Raw genomic sequence first — 15,342 nt, forward strand, 5'->3', positions numbered from 1 at the left:
AATGCTAGGGGAAACACTGCTGTGTGTACTGTACATAATATGTGTGTTAGTGTGACTCACTCCTCCTCGGGCAGAGGGGGCTCCAGTGTAGTACACTCTCTGTCCTGCAGGAGGAGCTCCAGGTCATCTGGGGGGAACTCCATCAGCTGTCTGAGGGGGCAAGGCTCCGCCCCAGGGGCGTGGCTACTCACATACTCCTCATAGTCCACAGGCTCCACCACCTCTGTCAGTGGCACCTGACAACCAATCAATCAATAACACACAACAATCAATACCCGAGGTGCGTTCAGTACGCTTGAACGTTTGCGGAACAGTTTGCCCTGAACGACACGTTTTCTTGAACAGACTGAGATAGGTTTGCTCTGTTCGGTGGGTGTGCCTTGAGGCAATGAGTGACATATTTAAAAAGGGCAGCGGTGCATTTTGAACCTCAACTGGTCGTTCAGTAGAGCACCGTTTCTGTTCAATGTAACAGTTTTCATGTCCTGAACGAAGCCCCGGAGAAGCATTATATTCATACACCTGAACATTCCACCAGGACCACAAGCCACACCGAGATGGTGAGCAAAGAAGAGAGGTGGATCATATGAGTGATTAAGCCTACGTCGCCTAGTTTTGACACGCTCGTATACATATACATAGACACTGGCTCCACTTCAGTAAGAGCACTGCGGCGCTGACCAAAAACAAGGTGATATACCTAAACACACACACACAGTTACTTACAGGTTGGTGTGCTCCTCGTTTCTTGGACAGCTGAGGGGAGCCGTACTCTCTGGATACCTGCTTCCTGACCTCTGCAGCCACCGTACTGACAGAGACGGACAGGAAACGGTAGAGTTCAGTTACGCTCAAACAGGGGAAAAAACTGTTTTTCATTCACAGCTGTATCTTCAGGAAGCCAAACAGAAACAAGTCTAGACATAATAAATACCAGAATAGCTGGTATATAATCATTCTGTCAGTGGATAAAGACGGTTAACTTGAGAACTGATTTGATGCCCAAACTTGCAAGCGCCTCAGATTCGTATGCAAATATGCTCCATAATCTAGATACTCAGCTAAAATCTCTCCAGCGAGGTGCCAGAAATCTAATTGCCTCACCATTATCATGCACATGCAAATAAGCCAATTAACATAGGCCAAACAAAACCCTTGCTGCAGATAACCCAGAGTTAAACCTATTATATTTAGCTTATTGCTGCTTGAAACCATTATGAATATGTAGGCTACTCCCAGACGTAATGCTAGAAGTGTTTTATACATAATTATGTGCCTGCCTTAGATTTCATAATAGCTTTCCAGTTTTGACTTCTTATCAGATGTGAGCAGCCATGTATGCTATCCATTCTCTCCCCACGACCCAGTCCCCAGCAGCTGGTACTAGTAGCAGTGCTGAATGGCAGCAGCTGTTGTGAATGGGAGTCAAGCCGGATCTGTGGGAGAAGAGAGGAGCGGTGGCTGGGCCTAGTACAGAAACCAGGCAGAGAGCCATAACGCTCTCACTGCCCCTGGCCTGGGCCTTTATGGACCAATAGCAAATGGGAGGCTTAGAGAGGGTGGACACAGTCAAACTAGGCCCCCAATCCTCTCAGAGACACAGCATGCAGCTGCTCTTCCACAACCTTATAACGGACTGGCCATCTCATACTCTCAGACTATATATCTCACACAGACATGCACAGATACACACATAACGCTTCCCGGAATTCCCTGGTCACGGTCGCTGTGGTCAAACTACGTCTTCATTCCACACATTAAATGCTACTGCTTCAAAAGGAGACCCTCAAATGTAATTTATCCCCATGACATACCACCCCCCCACCCCATCTCTCAGAAGTAACTCTGATACCCCAAATCACACAACCCTTTCAAGCTGGAACTCGACAACAATCTTTCGACAGAGGCGTCAGTCACAACAATGTTTGTGATAGTCTTATTCTGCCGTTAAAATGTACTACCTTCTCCAAACCCCACTTTAAACAGGATAAAGGAAAAGCTATCGCCTCCAAGGGTAATAGACGGAACACCCTGTCACACCCTTTCCTGCATCCTGAACCAATACAATGGACTGGCTCCCACTGGGGAGAGAGAAAGGACTGGACGATAACAGAGTTGGGGAGAGAGGAGAAACTGTAGCAATGATTAGGCCTAAGCTGTTGAGTTCAGCACTCTACTCGGTTACTACTAAGTTAGGCTATAGCCTAGTAGTAGGTTAGCTGCTACAATTTGAGGCTGCCAGTCAACATTCAGAAGGAACAGCACCATTCACCGTTAGCTAGGCTAACTCAATATGATAATCATGTGAGAGTGAGAAATATGCGTACATACCATGGTGAGTATAATAAGTCTGGTTGGGCCAGTTGGAAAGTCCTAATAGGAGATACAAGGTATGGGCCTGTTGTGGTGTTGTTGACTGTTTCGCACTGGACTGCTGACATTCCAAGATGTCATTGAGATTTCCCTGTTGGTTTTGATGTGACATGTTCACCTGCATGTTGTGATGCTGATAGACATCTCTTATCAAATATCCAGTCTGCTCTCAGGAGCCTCCAAGGGCCACTCACCCGTAACATGAAGGAGGTTCTCAGATGATTATATGAAGGCTTCGATGAACACAAGTATGAACTTAACTCCAGCAATGGTGGAACTGGGAAAAGGTGATGTTACAGCTGTAGGTCTGATCTAACTCTGTGGATAATAATAAAGATATGGTCCTAGGCTATTTTCCTTTCCCATAGGAAAGGGGAACTCCATCTTGCCTACTTCTGTTTTCATTGTGTAGCAGAACTCCATAAGAACTAGACGTTCCATCTACAGATCTACCCCCAGGAAGGGTTCTACACAGTATGACTTGAACTAGGAGTGACAGCACAGAGGATCAAGCTGAGTTCATTTGCAGCGCACCAATATTAGTGTAACCCAACCCACGCCTTGTTATCCCACAGTTCGACGGGAAAGCGAATTCAACGGCTGGTATGACTAGATAACTACTAATTATAGTTTTATATCCGTTTTACTTGGGTCTCCTCAAGATAATGTAAAAATAAAGTCATTTTGGTAACTAGTAGCCAACATGTTTGATGGCTCGAGTGTCAGCCTACTAGCAAAAGGATAGCTGTGATCTGGTTCTGCGTGTGTGCAACAAAATAACAATCGCAAGGTATGAAAAATCGTTTTCGTTTTCTAAACAATGGCAGGGTGAATGATAAATGAACATTTCATTCGAAGCCCATATGCTGAACAATAGACTTCGTCTGTCTCAGTTCCTATTCAGTCTGCGCGGTTTACGATCAGCGATGCCCTCAAATCCCGCACTACCCGGTCTGTCCGTTATGTCACGCGAACTAGCTGCCCTAATGAGTACATACAAATTATGAGTCTCACCGATTAATTTTGTGAGCAAATGCCCTCCTCTCGTTGGTTGAAGATGCCATTTCGCGTCCCCATTTAGTGTAGTCTTCGAACTATTCTCTCTCTCTCACACACTCCTGCACTTCGATACGGTTGTTGTCCTGCTGGAGTTCGCTTCCTTGTATCACCACGCCACGGTGCCTATCCCAGTGGTCCTCCTAGTGGTTGGGAGCAGAAATACAAGGTTGTATGGGATCGTCCGCAGTGCATTCAAAATTCTCACCTGACCGGTTTCAGTAACGCTGTCACACGCCCGCGAATGGCCCATATCCTCAACAGTTAGGGTTTCATTACAGTGTGAAAATTGAGGAAGTTTGCTGAACAGCGAGACCTACTTTAGTTCAACACGTATACCAAGTAAAAAACACAACGTCAAAAGCCCGTAGGTGTCAAATCAACTCTAATTTTATTGGTCACATACACCTGGTTAGCAGATGTTAATGCGAGTGTTTCCAGTTCTGACCGTGCAATAATATCTAACAAGTAATATAACCTAACAATTCCACAACAACTACCTTATACACACAAATGTAAAGGAATGAATACGAATATGTACATACAAATATAATAAGTGATGGCCGAACGGCATAGGCAAGATAGAGTTGCAGAATATACAGAGTACAGTATATACATATGAGATGAGTAACGTAGGGTATGTAAAACATATAAAGCAGCATTGTTTAAAGTGGCTAGTGATACATTACATCAAGATGGCAAGATGCAGTAGATGGTATAGCGTACAGTATATACATATGAGATGAGTAATGTAGGGTATGTAAACATTATATAAAGTGGCTAGTGATAAGTTGATTGCATCAATTTTTCCATTATTAAAGTGGCTGGAGATGAGTCAGTATGTTGGCAGCAGCCACTCAATGTTAGTGGTGGCTGTTTAACCGTCCGATTGCCTTGAGATAGAAGCTGTTTTTCAGTCTCTCGGTCCCAGCTTTATGCACCTGTACTGACCTCGCCTTCTGGATGGTAGCGGGGTGAACAGGCAGTGGCTCGGGTGGTTGTTGTCCTTGATGATCTTTATGGCCTTCCTGTGACATTGGGTGGTGTAGGTGTCCTGGAGGGCAGGTAGTTTGCACCCGGTGTGTCATCTGTTCACAGTTTGGTAGTCCTAGCTACCTGTCAAAACAAAAGCAAAACACTACAATTAATGCATAAATCACTCTGCATATATTACAGGCCTATAATACAGATATGGATCTGCAGTAGGCAATTTTTTTGTTACTATGCAACCATTGGTGAATTAGGAAATCTGCAGTGATGCAAGTAGCCAGGTGCAACACAGCAGGCAGGTGGCACCTGAACAAGGTCAATATTTTTTAGGTCAAGGAGGTTGAAGAGGATGGTAGGCTATCAAGAAAAAAGGTTGGGTTGTGAAGTACTAGGCTAGCCGGCTAGGGATTAAATAGGTTTATAGCCTACTATTCAACTGCTAGGCTTTTTTGAGCCAATAGACCTAGGCCTGTGTCAACCAGACAGATGACTGTGGTCTGATTACTATTTTCCTCACCCGGTCGGTCAACTAATCCAATTGATGAAAAAAATAATCTGCCTTTTACCAGGAACGGGGGCCATTTCATTCGTCATTTGGTTAAGTAGATCTAATCCTGTTAATTCTGTCTGGCATGCGCATACAAGGTCTATCTAAGAGGATGTGTACTGGCCCTATAATTCAGCAGTGCTACATTGTGGTGTGCTAATTTACACCTTTTAAAGTATTTGTCTACCTCAATCATGTTGTGTGCTTTAGAATACTCTTCACACTACACAAGGATAGTGTGTTCATATTTGGGATGAATATGCCCATCCCCGAAACGGTTAGTTCCTCTAGGTGTATCTCTACAGCAGCATCATATGTTTACCTCACATTCATATTCATAACATGCTCAAGTATTTAATGTTTACTCCATTATCCCCTCTTGGAGGGAATCTATGTAATATACTGTATCACATTTCCCACGTCAGCCAGGAGGCAAAATGATGCCTCTCCCGTCAGCAAGTGTGCTTTACTAACTGTTGACCAGCAGAGGGAGATGTTCACCATGATTGTGGGGGAAAGGGTAGGGCCCAAGCCTCTTCTCTAAGAAAGGCGGGTCTTCGGATTCATGATTCTTTCTGATTTCGTGGTTCATGGTGCTCAACAGAACTAGCTAGTACTGTAGTGACAGACTGATTGTAGTGTTATGTTGCACTGTTTCTGATTTTCTTTGTGGCCTTTCAGTATATAGACAACAAACGTTGGTCTTAAGACCCAAAGGAGATGGCCTCCTTTCAAATGGAATCCAATTACTTACAATGAAGCAGATGAAAAGGAGGTACACCAAAGTTCAGGACACAATGTGTCCCCACGGGGTTGTCCCTGATGTCTTATAACTGGTCCATCTTTCATCTCAAATTGAAATGAGCAGGTAACACTAAATGGGAAATGAATCAATGCATTAATTGTATTTACATTTGACGTTTTAGTCATTCAGCAGACACTCTTATCCAGAGCGACTTACAGTTAGTGCATTCATCTTAAGATAGCTAGGTGGGACAACCACATGTCACAGTCGTAGTAAGTGCATGCTTCCTCAAAGTAGCTCTCAGCAAAGTCAGAGCTAGTAAGGTAAGTATTGTTTTATGTATCTCTCTCCCTCTCTTTCTCCATCCTTCTCTCCTTCTCTTATCGACCCTTCTCCACAGGAACCACTTGTCAATTTACTGTAAAACCACTCACTCCGCTCTGTCTGCCTTCATTCCCCACCCCCATCTTCTCCATCAATAAAGTATAACCAAATAGAGCTGCCTGCTGCAACCCTGCCCCCACCCCTCCTCACTCTCCCTCATCCCCATGGTCCACCAATTCAGCACCAGGGAAAGCAGCCTGCCTGGCATGCTGCTGCAGGTACTCAGCTCCCGCTCTGCTCTGTCTGCAAGATGCCAGATGAATAATGGGGTGTATGGAGGTTTATGAAAAATGAGAGATAGAGAGTCAGAGAGAGCGAGAGAGAGGGTTGGGGCGAGGGTGCAGGGGGGGGGGGTGGATAAATTAACCTTGTGTGACAGACAGAGGCTGGGGCTGTAGCAGAGGAAGGGATTTGTGTGTGCATGGAACCAGTCTCTCTCAGAGTAGAGCAGGGTAGCAGGCAGGCTCAGTGCTAACAGCAGGCAGGAGTCTGGGCCAGAGACCATGTTAATGAAGACAAATTCATCTCACTTTTTCTCTCTCCTCTATGTAGGTCCACTGCTTCCACTACAATGCCCACACTAGCCCTTTCTCTACCATGGTTGTCCTGAGAATGAAGAATGAAGAGTGTTGCCTTACAAGGCAACACGTGTGCATTAGAGATTGTGAGAGCCTAGGTATTGTATTTGTAATGTATTTTCTCAGGTGGTCAAGAGTCACTGAGCCAGACAATGCAGACCACTATGAGCTTCCATCATGACAACCAGACAATGTAGACCACTATGAGCTTCCATCATGACAACCAGACAATGTAGACCACTATGAGCTTCCATCATGACAACCAGACAATGCAGACCACTATGAGCTTCCATCGTGACAACCAGACAATGTAGACCACTATGAGCTTCCATCGTGACAACCAGACAATGCAGACCACTATGAGCTTCCATCATGACAACCAGACAATGTAGACCACTATGAGCTTCCATCGTGACAACCAGACAATGCAGACCACTATGAGCTTCCATCATGACAACCAGACAATGCAGACCACTATGAGCTTCCATCATGACAACCAGACAATGCAGACCACTATGAGCTTCCATCATGACAACCAGACAATGTAGACCACTATGAGCTTCCATCATGACAACCAGACAATGTAGACCACTATGAGCTTCCATCATGACAACCAGACAATGTAGACCACTATGAGCTTCCATCATGACAACCAGACAATGTAGATCATCATTATCCTTTTCCCCCATTGGTAAGTCAGAATACATGATTAATTGGACATTTAAATGGATATTATATAAAGCACCTTGCACACTACAATGCAGCCATCATTACCATCACGCATAGAGACACTGTCCAAACAAATCTATAAATATCACACTGATGTCATATTTGGGAATTAAATGTCAGTATCCAATCAAATCAAAGATTATTGGCGTGCACAGACTTGCAGGAGTTTTAGAAGGTGCAGTGAAATGTTTATGTTACTAGCTCCAACAGTGCAGTAGAATGTCTAGCAAATACTATACAAATACACAATAATCAACAATTTAATGAAGCGCTTGTATGTTTGGCAGTGACATTGTGGTGCCCTTGCATTGTGTTTGTTCGTATAGCACTGATTAATACTGTCAGTGGACAGTACCTACGCCTGCTCTATTCTTCCCACCTCTCTAGCCTCCTTCTTTTCTCTCCTCCTTAGCCCTCCTCTGTTCATCGAAGGCTTTCAATTCCTAGACCGGCACTATTGTTCGAGTCGCTGCCCCTCCCCCACAGCCAAGAGAGCCCCCCCACCCCTTCCATCCCTACTGCATTACCAAAGAACAAAAGAGAGCGTGTCAGACACCACCCACTGGATCTCTTTCACACAACAGCCCCCACCTCACTTCCAGATGGGCTTAGCTTTTTTTCCGGGGTTACTCGCAACCCCAAGAGTCCTTCAAAATGGATGTCACTTCCCTTCCCCCCAGAATCCACTCCTCAGCTGCCCGTCATCCACCTGCTCGCCCACCACGCGCCCATTCCCAGAGCACGCCCCATCTCCACCCCCCCCCCTCTACCTCTCCCTATCGGCCTGGGGGGAGGGGGGGGCTGTCTTGCTCACTGTGGCCCGGCTCCAAGACATTACTTCAGCAGCCGTAAAAAAGCTTTTACCATATTAAGTGCTGAGGGAGCGAAAAGGAAGAACAAACCTCTAGTGTTTTTGCATATGAAAGCTCTCACAATTTAGCAAACCACATGTCGGGGGAGGAAAACAAACATGTGTAAATTACATACTAAAAAGAGAGATGATTAGAGGTTTTAATCAATATACAGAGATTCTGTATGATTGGCTACATGTATGCAACTCAAGCAAGAAACAACACATGCAAAGAAATGATACAAAATAAGACAGGCTCATACGTCTATAACAAGTAATAAAGCATTACACCTGTTGACTATAAGTCAAGTGTTACCAAGGATGACATACTGGTATCCCCTTCACAAGCTGAACACTGATGATGAAGGAATTACCCATCATGACAATAGCTATAATCAATAACGTTCAAGATAATGTGCAGTAGTATCTCTTGCTGTTCTCTACTGAGGGGCAGGCAGATGCTTATTTGATTGTGTGGCTCGAAAGGCATCAACACGTTGCATCTTCAGGAGAGTGTTTTCTCGAACCTCTACCCCTGGACTGACCCCTGACCCTCCAGGGAGCTAGAGGAGAGGTGCAGCACTAGGCCTCATCTGCCACCCCCACCGGACAGCTGTTAGAACTTTAATGGAACTTCCCCACCATTAAAAGGGTGGGGAAGCAGGGGGGGGGAGGGGGGGTCGGATAATCACTGCTAAAATCCTTTAAAAACTGGTTAATTACTGTAGAATACAGAAATCTATATCCCCCAGTTGCCAGTACACATCCCTCCACTTCAGTACTCCCACTCTGCAGATTTGGCTAATAGACAGAGAGTGATTTAACAAAGTAAATCATGATGCTAGCTGAATTATTTCAAAATGCAGTGCACTAGTACTCAGTATACACACAGAGGGTACAGGATATGTCGAACAACCTGGAGCCATAGCATAGCCTTCAGTATATGTTGGATGGCGTTGCAGACGTGTGTTGGGAAATTGCGGTTGAGGCGTCACACTCGCCAACCTGAGCAGCAGCGGTAGAAGCTCCACTTTCTCCTGCCTTCATTACATGCATGGCTGCTTACATCGCTGTCACACTAACCAAGATTTATGTGGATATCCACAGTTCCATGCTCAATAATGCCGACCACAACTCAGCCCTGTTGAAGGGTGTTTCATGGTGAAGGACATGCAGATTGTGGTACAGTATAATACATGCAATGTGTTTACGATTCCCTCGACTGTACCCTCTATAGATTATTTTATCTGACCAGCAAGAAATGACCAAACCTCCATCCCCATTATCACCACCCCCTCCCATTCCCTAAGGGTTCAAGCACCCAAATCAATGTAAAGAAAAGCGAAGAGGGCTGTGTTCCTCCCCCTACATCTGTCATAGAGAGAGGGAGGGGTTGTACTTGTGGGCTGTACAGGGGAACAATATCACACCATCTGTCACAAACCAACTGCTTCATCTCTGATGGGATAAATACACCTCCTAAAAACATCTACCTTTAGATGATTACAGAGTATTAGTTTACTGGGGGCAACGGCTCCCCCAATCCCCTACAGTATACCCAGCAGACACTCTGTCTGCTTCTGCCTAACCACACCCTGCCTCTAGTGAATCCATCTACCCAGCAAGCTGCACCTTAGACACGCACATAATAGGCTTTTCCATCATCAAAAATCTAGCCATTCTGTGCAAAAGGAACTAATTTAATTTCACAATATTCAATCAGGGAATTGAAATGGTGCTCGACACAATAAGGAAATATATGGAGAGTGTTTCTAGGAGAGTGCACAGAATGGATGTGGAAGCTTGATGAAAAGGAGGGCACATTGTCCTCAGAGGTAATGTTGAAAATGTAAGATGCAATCTGTTCATAACTGAACAGGGCTCTTTCATATTGAAATGGTGCTGCTGCCTCTGATACGGGAGGATGGGCGGGGCTGGCGGATTCTTCTTGCTTCCTTAGCCGTCGCCTCTTTGTGACGTGTCCTTTCACTGTTCACACTGTCCAACTACGCCAAAGCCCTTCAGTATAGAGCACTAAATTACCCTCCTAAACAATATCGGTATAAACATGTATGTCACTGATGATTAGCCTATGACGGGCTAAAGGAGATCCTAGTAAACAACAACAACAACATCAACAAATCACTGCACACTGCTTCTCAACCTAACAAGACAACAGATACCCCAGTAATTTCACTATGGGACTGGCCAGCAGAATGGGTCTTTATGGAGAGAACTCAGCTAAACCCCATATCCCCTATGGGCCATATGCCTCTCTCGCAGTAGCATGTAGCTAGAGCCGCAATCTCAGTCATTCATATTTAATTCCAGTGGAGGTTCCGGACAGACTAATGTGCTATTGATTTCAAGTCTCGTATTACTGGAGCTGAGATATTGGCGTGGGAGAGCGGGATGGAGAGGGACTGATGAGAGAGGGTGAGGAGAAGGAAAAGGTGGAAGATGGAGAGGAGGAAGAGAATACCGTGGGGGTGCTGTTGAGGAGCACGGACATCGAGAATCAGGATCATATGTCTTCTCAGACTGACTGTGCTGTCTATTTTGGAGTTCTATTTCTCTCATTAAATAATATTTTAGACCAAAGACTTCCATTAGAAACAGTGGAGGGAGAACATTGGAGACAGTGAAAACAAAAGCGTTTTCAAAGATTATACTTTTTTTAAAGGCCTAATACAGTCGTTTTTATATCATTTCTGGTTAACAATTAAGTACCTTACTGTAATAGATTTCCCTTAATATATATATAGATACTATTTCTCAAGCACGTCTGGGAGTAGTTTGAGTGGGGAAGGGGGAACTGAAAACTAGCTGTCATTGACAGAGAGGTTAGGAACTCTCTTTGTCATTTACCACATGGTGATGTCACCATGGAAAGCCCAAACTCCCCGCATGCAAACCTGCTGATTAGAAGGTCCTGTGTAGGATTGTATTTTCAACCAGCAACTTACAGGAAATAAAATTGACTTACTTTTTCACACTTTTAAAGTGTTAGTTTCATCAGCTGTTGTACAATATCATATAAAACAGAATTTTGAGTCAGAACTGTTACACAATATGAATAACAATGAGCTAAAGAAACACCCACACTCTTGCGTTATTGCATTTAGTTTAGCGTCTTAGTGATGGTGTTTGTATGTGACAGATAGACAGAGGAAAAGAGAGTGGGAAAGGGAGAAGAAGAAAAGAGAGAGATTGTCTAAGAGCTGGGTGTATTTAAGGTTTTCTCCCTGGATACCAACGCAGACGGGTCGAGATGAAAGATTAATAACCATCTATATTTAACGAGGTTTAGAGTAAAACATGTTCCTTACCAGAAAGGGTGGTCGCACTCACACCCACCCACTCCCACCTCCTCTAACCACACACACACACAAATACACAATGCACTATGACTTTTTGAACATATAATGGGTTTGCACATTCACAATTAATGTAGACTGCATACTCTCCCACGCATGACAAAATATAATGCACTTACATGTTATGCACCTATGGCCCACATTAACACAGAAGAATACACTACATTAACACTCCGGTTTGAAATCACACACACACACACACACACACACACTCATCCAGAAGCTTGGAAAGCAGAATATAATCAATAAGTAAAAAGATGACAAGAGGCATCTAAGTTCAGAGTCTTCCTCCCACCAGCCAGTCTACTCTAATAATATCCCAGAGACAACACATTGAGACAGATAGAGGGATAAAACTAGCTAGAGAGAGAGAGAGAGAGATATGAAGAAAGGGAGAGAGAGAGAGCCCAAGAGAAATGCCAAATAATATATGCGGGTGTTGAATTAAGCCAATAGCCATTATCAACAAATGTCATTTCAAAGAGGGCTGATTTAATTGTGGATCCATTCCTAAAAGCAGGAGCCCCCTCCTCCCTGTTACCATGAAACCCTGCATCGCCCAGAGCTCACCCCAGTACAGAGACCACTATTAACCTGAGGCTGTCTGCTCCATCACTACCCATCCCCCAAATACACACACACAGGCATGCGCAAAACACCCACAGAACAGACTCATACATGCATCCATTAATACATACTACGGCGTCATAAGGCAACCAAGGGTTGATGATTGAATCAAACGGGAGAGAAATAACTTGTCAGCCATTAAACAAATAACCTTAATGCAATGTGACCTTCAAGTATGATGTAATGTAGTCTTCATGTAATGAAGCGGTAATGTGTATTGTGATATATTGTGATGTAATACTAGTACAGGAAGTGAGCACATTATGAACTTAATGCATAATTGATTCAGACTTCTGGTTGTTCTGTCATTAATGTCATTGCCATTATCATGTGAAACCTGAACACATTCGCAGTCCAGATTCCATTATTCTGTTAAGACAAAGAACTGGGATGTTTCTCAGTTAGGAGAACACCGCTAAAAGCTATTGACATTTATCAACCACCAAAAAAAATCACCAGTTTATATTAAAAAACAAACATTTGATATCCTCATGTAGGCATTTTGCACAGCACCTTTGTCACTTCTAATGGTTGTTATTTATGATAATTTTCTCATTTGCAACTAGCAACAGTTATCAGTAATGTGTTGATGCACTGTAGTGCATGTTCTTGCCATTCCATTTATGGCTGATAGGAGTGTGATGTGGATACTGAATTAGAATGGTAATTGTTTAATCACAAGTACATCTTTTCAATGAATCTTAACACTGGCTTTTCAAATCCTCATATCATTTGGGGCCCAGCACTTGAATGTGAATATTCTGTTGAGTGCTTCACTCATTGGACATACCTGACATGACAAGAGAAGTGTCAGACTGATTCCATTAATAGGAGTGCCATGAAATGATCCATCTAAAAAGTTCATAGCTGAACTAGCCTTCAGGTTTTCTTCTATGGAATTGATGCAGAAATAAACAGTATAGTCAATGGCAATCTCATTTTAGTATACACTGTCTGCATAGTATTGTGTCTCATATGAATGCAGAAAAACTACAGTATTCTATTTTCACAACCTAAGAGAGAAATGGATATATATCACATGAATATTGTATTTCAGAATCTGTGAAGTTTACATACATATTAATAATCTGCTCAAAATGTATACATTTGTCCCAGTGCCACCAAATATGCATTCTATACGGTTTCTGCAGACATCAAATCAGCACATTAAGACAGCTATATGAGTTAGAACAATAGAATGCCTGAGGGCTCCTTCAGAATCCCAACCCATGCAACAGGATTCCTAATCACCTCTACTGGCGAGAAGGGCCCCTAGAAATAAGAAAATAATCAGTAGAACAACAAAAGGTTTTCAGGCTAAAAGCAATGCTTGATCCTTTAATTCATAGAGATGTACAATAGGTGCTTGAGGTGCCCTCTCCTCCTACCCACAGGGAGGATTCAGCTGCAGCCTGCCCTGCTGCCAACCAGGGCCTTCTAATGAGGGACCGCAATTAAGCCTGTTTATTCACACTAAGTGTGAACTGCAAATGCCAGGGGCTGCAGTCAGTTAAAAGACCTGGGCGCCTTTGTGACACAAGAGCCGCTTTTATTCAGCAAACAAAGCAGAAAACACAACACACAAGCACCTAATGACAAAATCTGCCTCTCTAGCAGACACTCACATACAGTACATAGGCTACACACACACTTTCACACACACACACTTTCACACACACACACACTTTCACACACATACACACACACACAAACACGTACAGTACATACTGAATAGAGTCAGTGCTTGACAGAACAGTGAACAGTGGGGGCGGGGTTAAGACAGACTGACAGCGGGGCCCATCTCTATCCTCTTATTAACGCTTAACGAGTGCTTTCCTCATGCAATATTCATCTCCGCTAATATCATCCAAGCTCTGAGCTGAGCTGGCTACTTATGTAAGGCAATTATGTAAAATATCAGACAGGGCCCACATTCACAAACTGACTGGTCTGGGGGAGAGAGCTGCAGGACAAGGACAGAGAGATGAAGAGAGGTACAGGAAGAGAGAGAGAGGGTGGGATGGAGGGAGGGAGTGGAACAAACAGAGAGAGAGGGAGAGAGAGGAAGAGAGGTACAGGAAGAGAGAGAGAGGGTGGGATGGAGGGAGGGAGTGGAACAAACAGAGAGAGAGGGAGAGAGAGGCAAAGGAGCAGGAAGCTACGATACAATTATGTGGTGAATTAACATCTATTTCAACTCAGTGGAGCAGCTAAGATCAGCCTAGAGCTGCCAGCTTTACACTAGTTCTGTTGTGTTCAGGCCAGGACCTGTAACCCACAAATACTATGGCCTACAACTGGAAAGTAGTATTCCTGAGAACATTGTTTACATTACATTTACATTCACTTCAGTATCTAGGCTAAATGTATATAGGCATAGAAAACGTACATTACACATCTATAAGCACATCGTAAACATCGGGACATATTGTAGCTACATAAGGCATTATCACTCACTCACACACACGCACATACACATACACATACACACACACACCAACACAGTCCCCTCTTTTATCGCCTACACACTCCATACTGTCTGCCTCTTATACAAGCATGTTAATTTTATGTCTGTAAATGTGTGAATATTGAAACACACATAGTGATACAAATGGATAGATATCCTGATATGGGCACCACTACTGTCCTCCACGGCAAAAATAGCATCCACACACTAAATGCAAATGCCTGCTACCTGCACAGTCAATGCCAATAATCATCCCATCCCCCTCCTGCTTCCCCCATCGTTTCTTCAAGGCGGCGACATCTAAGGACACATGAAGGTCAGTCTGGGAGAGGAAGGCAGGAAAACACACCATTGTTGTGGGAGAGTCACATCTTGCAACACCATGCACACACACTCTAACATCATACACAAACACTGAACACACAAGTAGCAATTTTACATATACAATCACACATCAAATCAAATTGTATTTGTCACATGCGCCAAATACAACAGGTGTAGAGCTTACAGTGAAATGCTTACTTATGAGCCCCTAACCAACAATGCAGTTTTAAGAAAAATAAGTGTTAAGAAAAAAATAGATAAGTAAAAAATTGAAAATATAAGTAACAAATAATGA

At 43.7% G+C, this 15,342-nt stretch overlaps 2 protein-coding genes across 8 annotated transcripts in view; both read right to left on the reverse strand.

The window, feature by feature from the left end:
• LOC109897307 (dedicator of cytokinesis protein 7) overlaps positions 1-3,587 on the reverse strand; it is a 36,616-nt gene extending 33,029 nt beyond the window's left edge. For 6 of the 7 annotated variants that reach the window (XM_031834132.1, XM_031834136.1, XM_031834135.1 and 3 more), the window contains exons 1-3: positions 3,388-3,579; positions 727-811; positions 61-236 (exon numbers count right to left, since the gene is read on the reverse strand). In XM_031834132.1, coding sequence (XP_031689992.1) covers positions 61-236; positions 727-811; positions 3,388-3,437 — 311 coding nt within the window. In that variant the 5' untranslated portion in view covers positions 3,438-3,579. Of the gene's footprint in view, positions 1-60; positions 237-726; positions 812-3,387 lie in introns of all 7 variants that reach the window. The other variant, XM_031834134.1, reaches the window with a different exon arrangement.
• Positions 3,588-4,528: 941 nt separating this feature from the next.
• LOC109897613 (glucosidase 2 subunit beta) overlaps positions 4,529-15,342 on the reverse strand; it is a 40,094-nt gene continuing 29,280 nt past the window's right edge. Inside the window, exon 18 of the mRNA XM_031834143.1 lies at positions 4,529-4,545. The gene's annotated coding sequence lies outside the window, so the exon portion shown is untranslated. The remainder of the gene's footprint in view (positions 4,546-15,342) is intronic.

This window comes from Oncorhynchus kisutch, linkage group LG10 (genome assembly GCF_002021735.2).
Source record: "Oncorhynchus kisutch isolate 150728-3 linkage group LG10, Okis_V2, whole genome shotgun sequence".
Taxonomy (NCBI): Eukaryota; Metazoa; Chordata; class Actinopteri; order Salmoniformes; family Salmonidae; genus Oncorhynchus; species Oncorhynchus kisutch.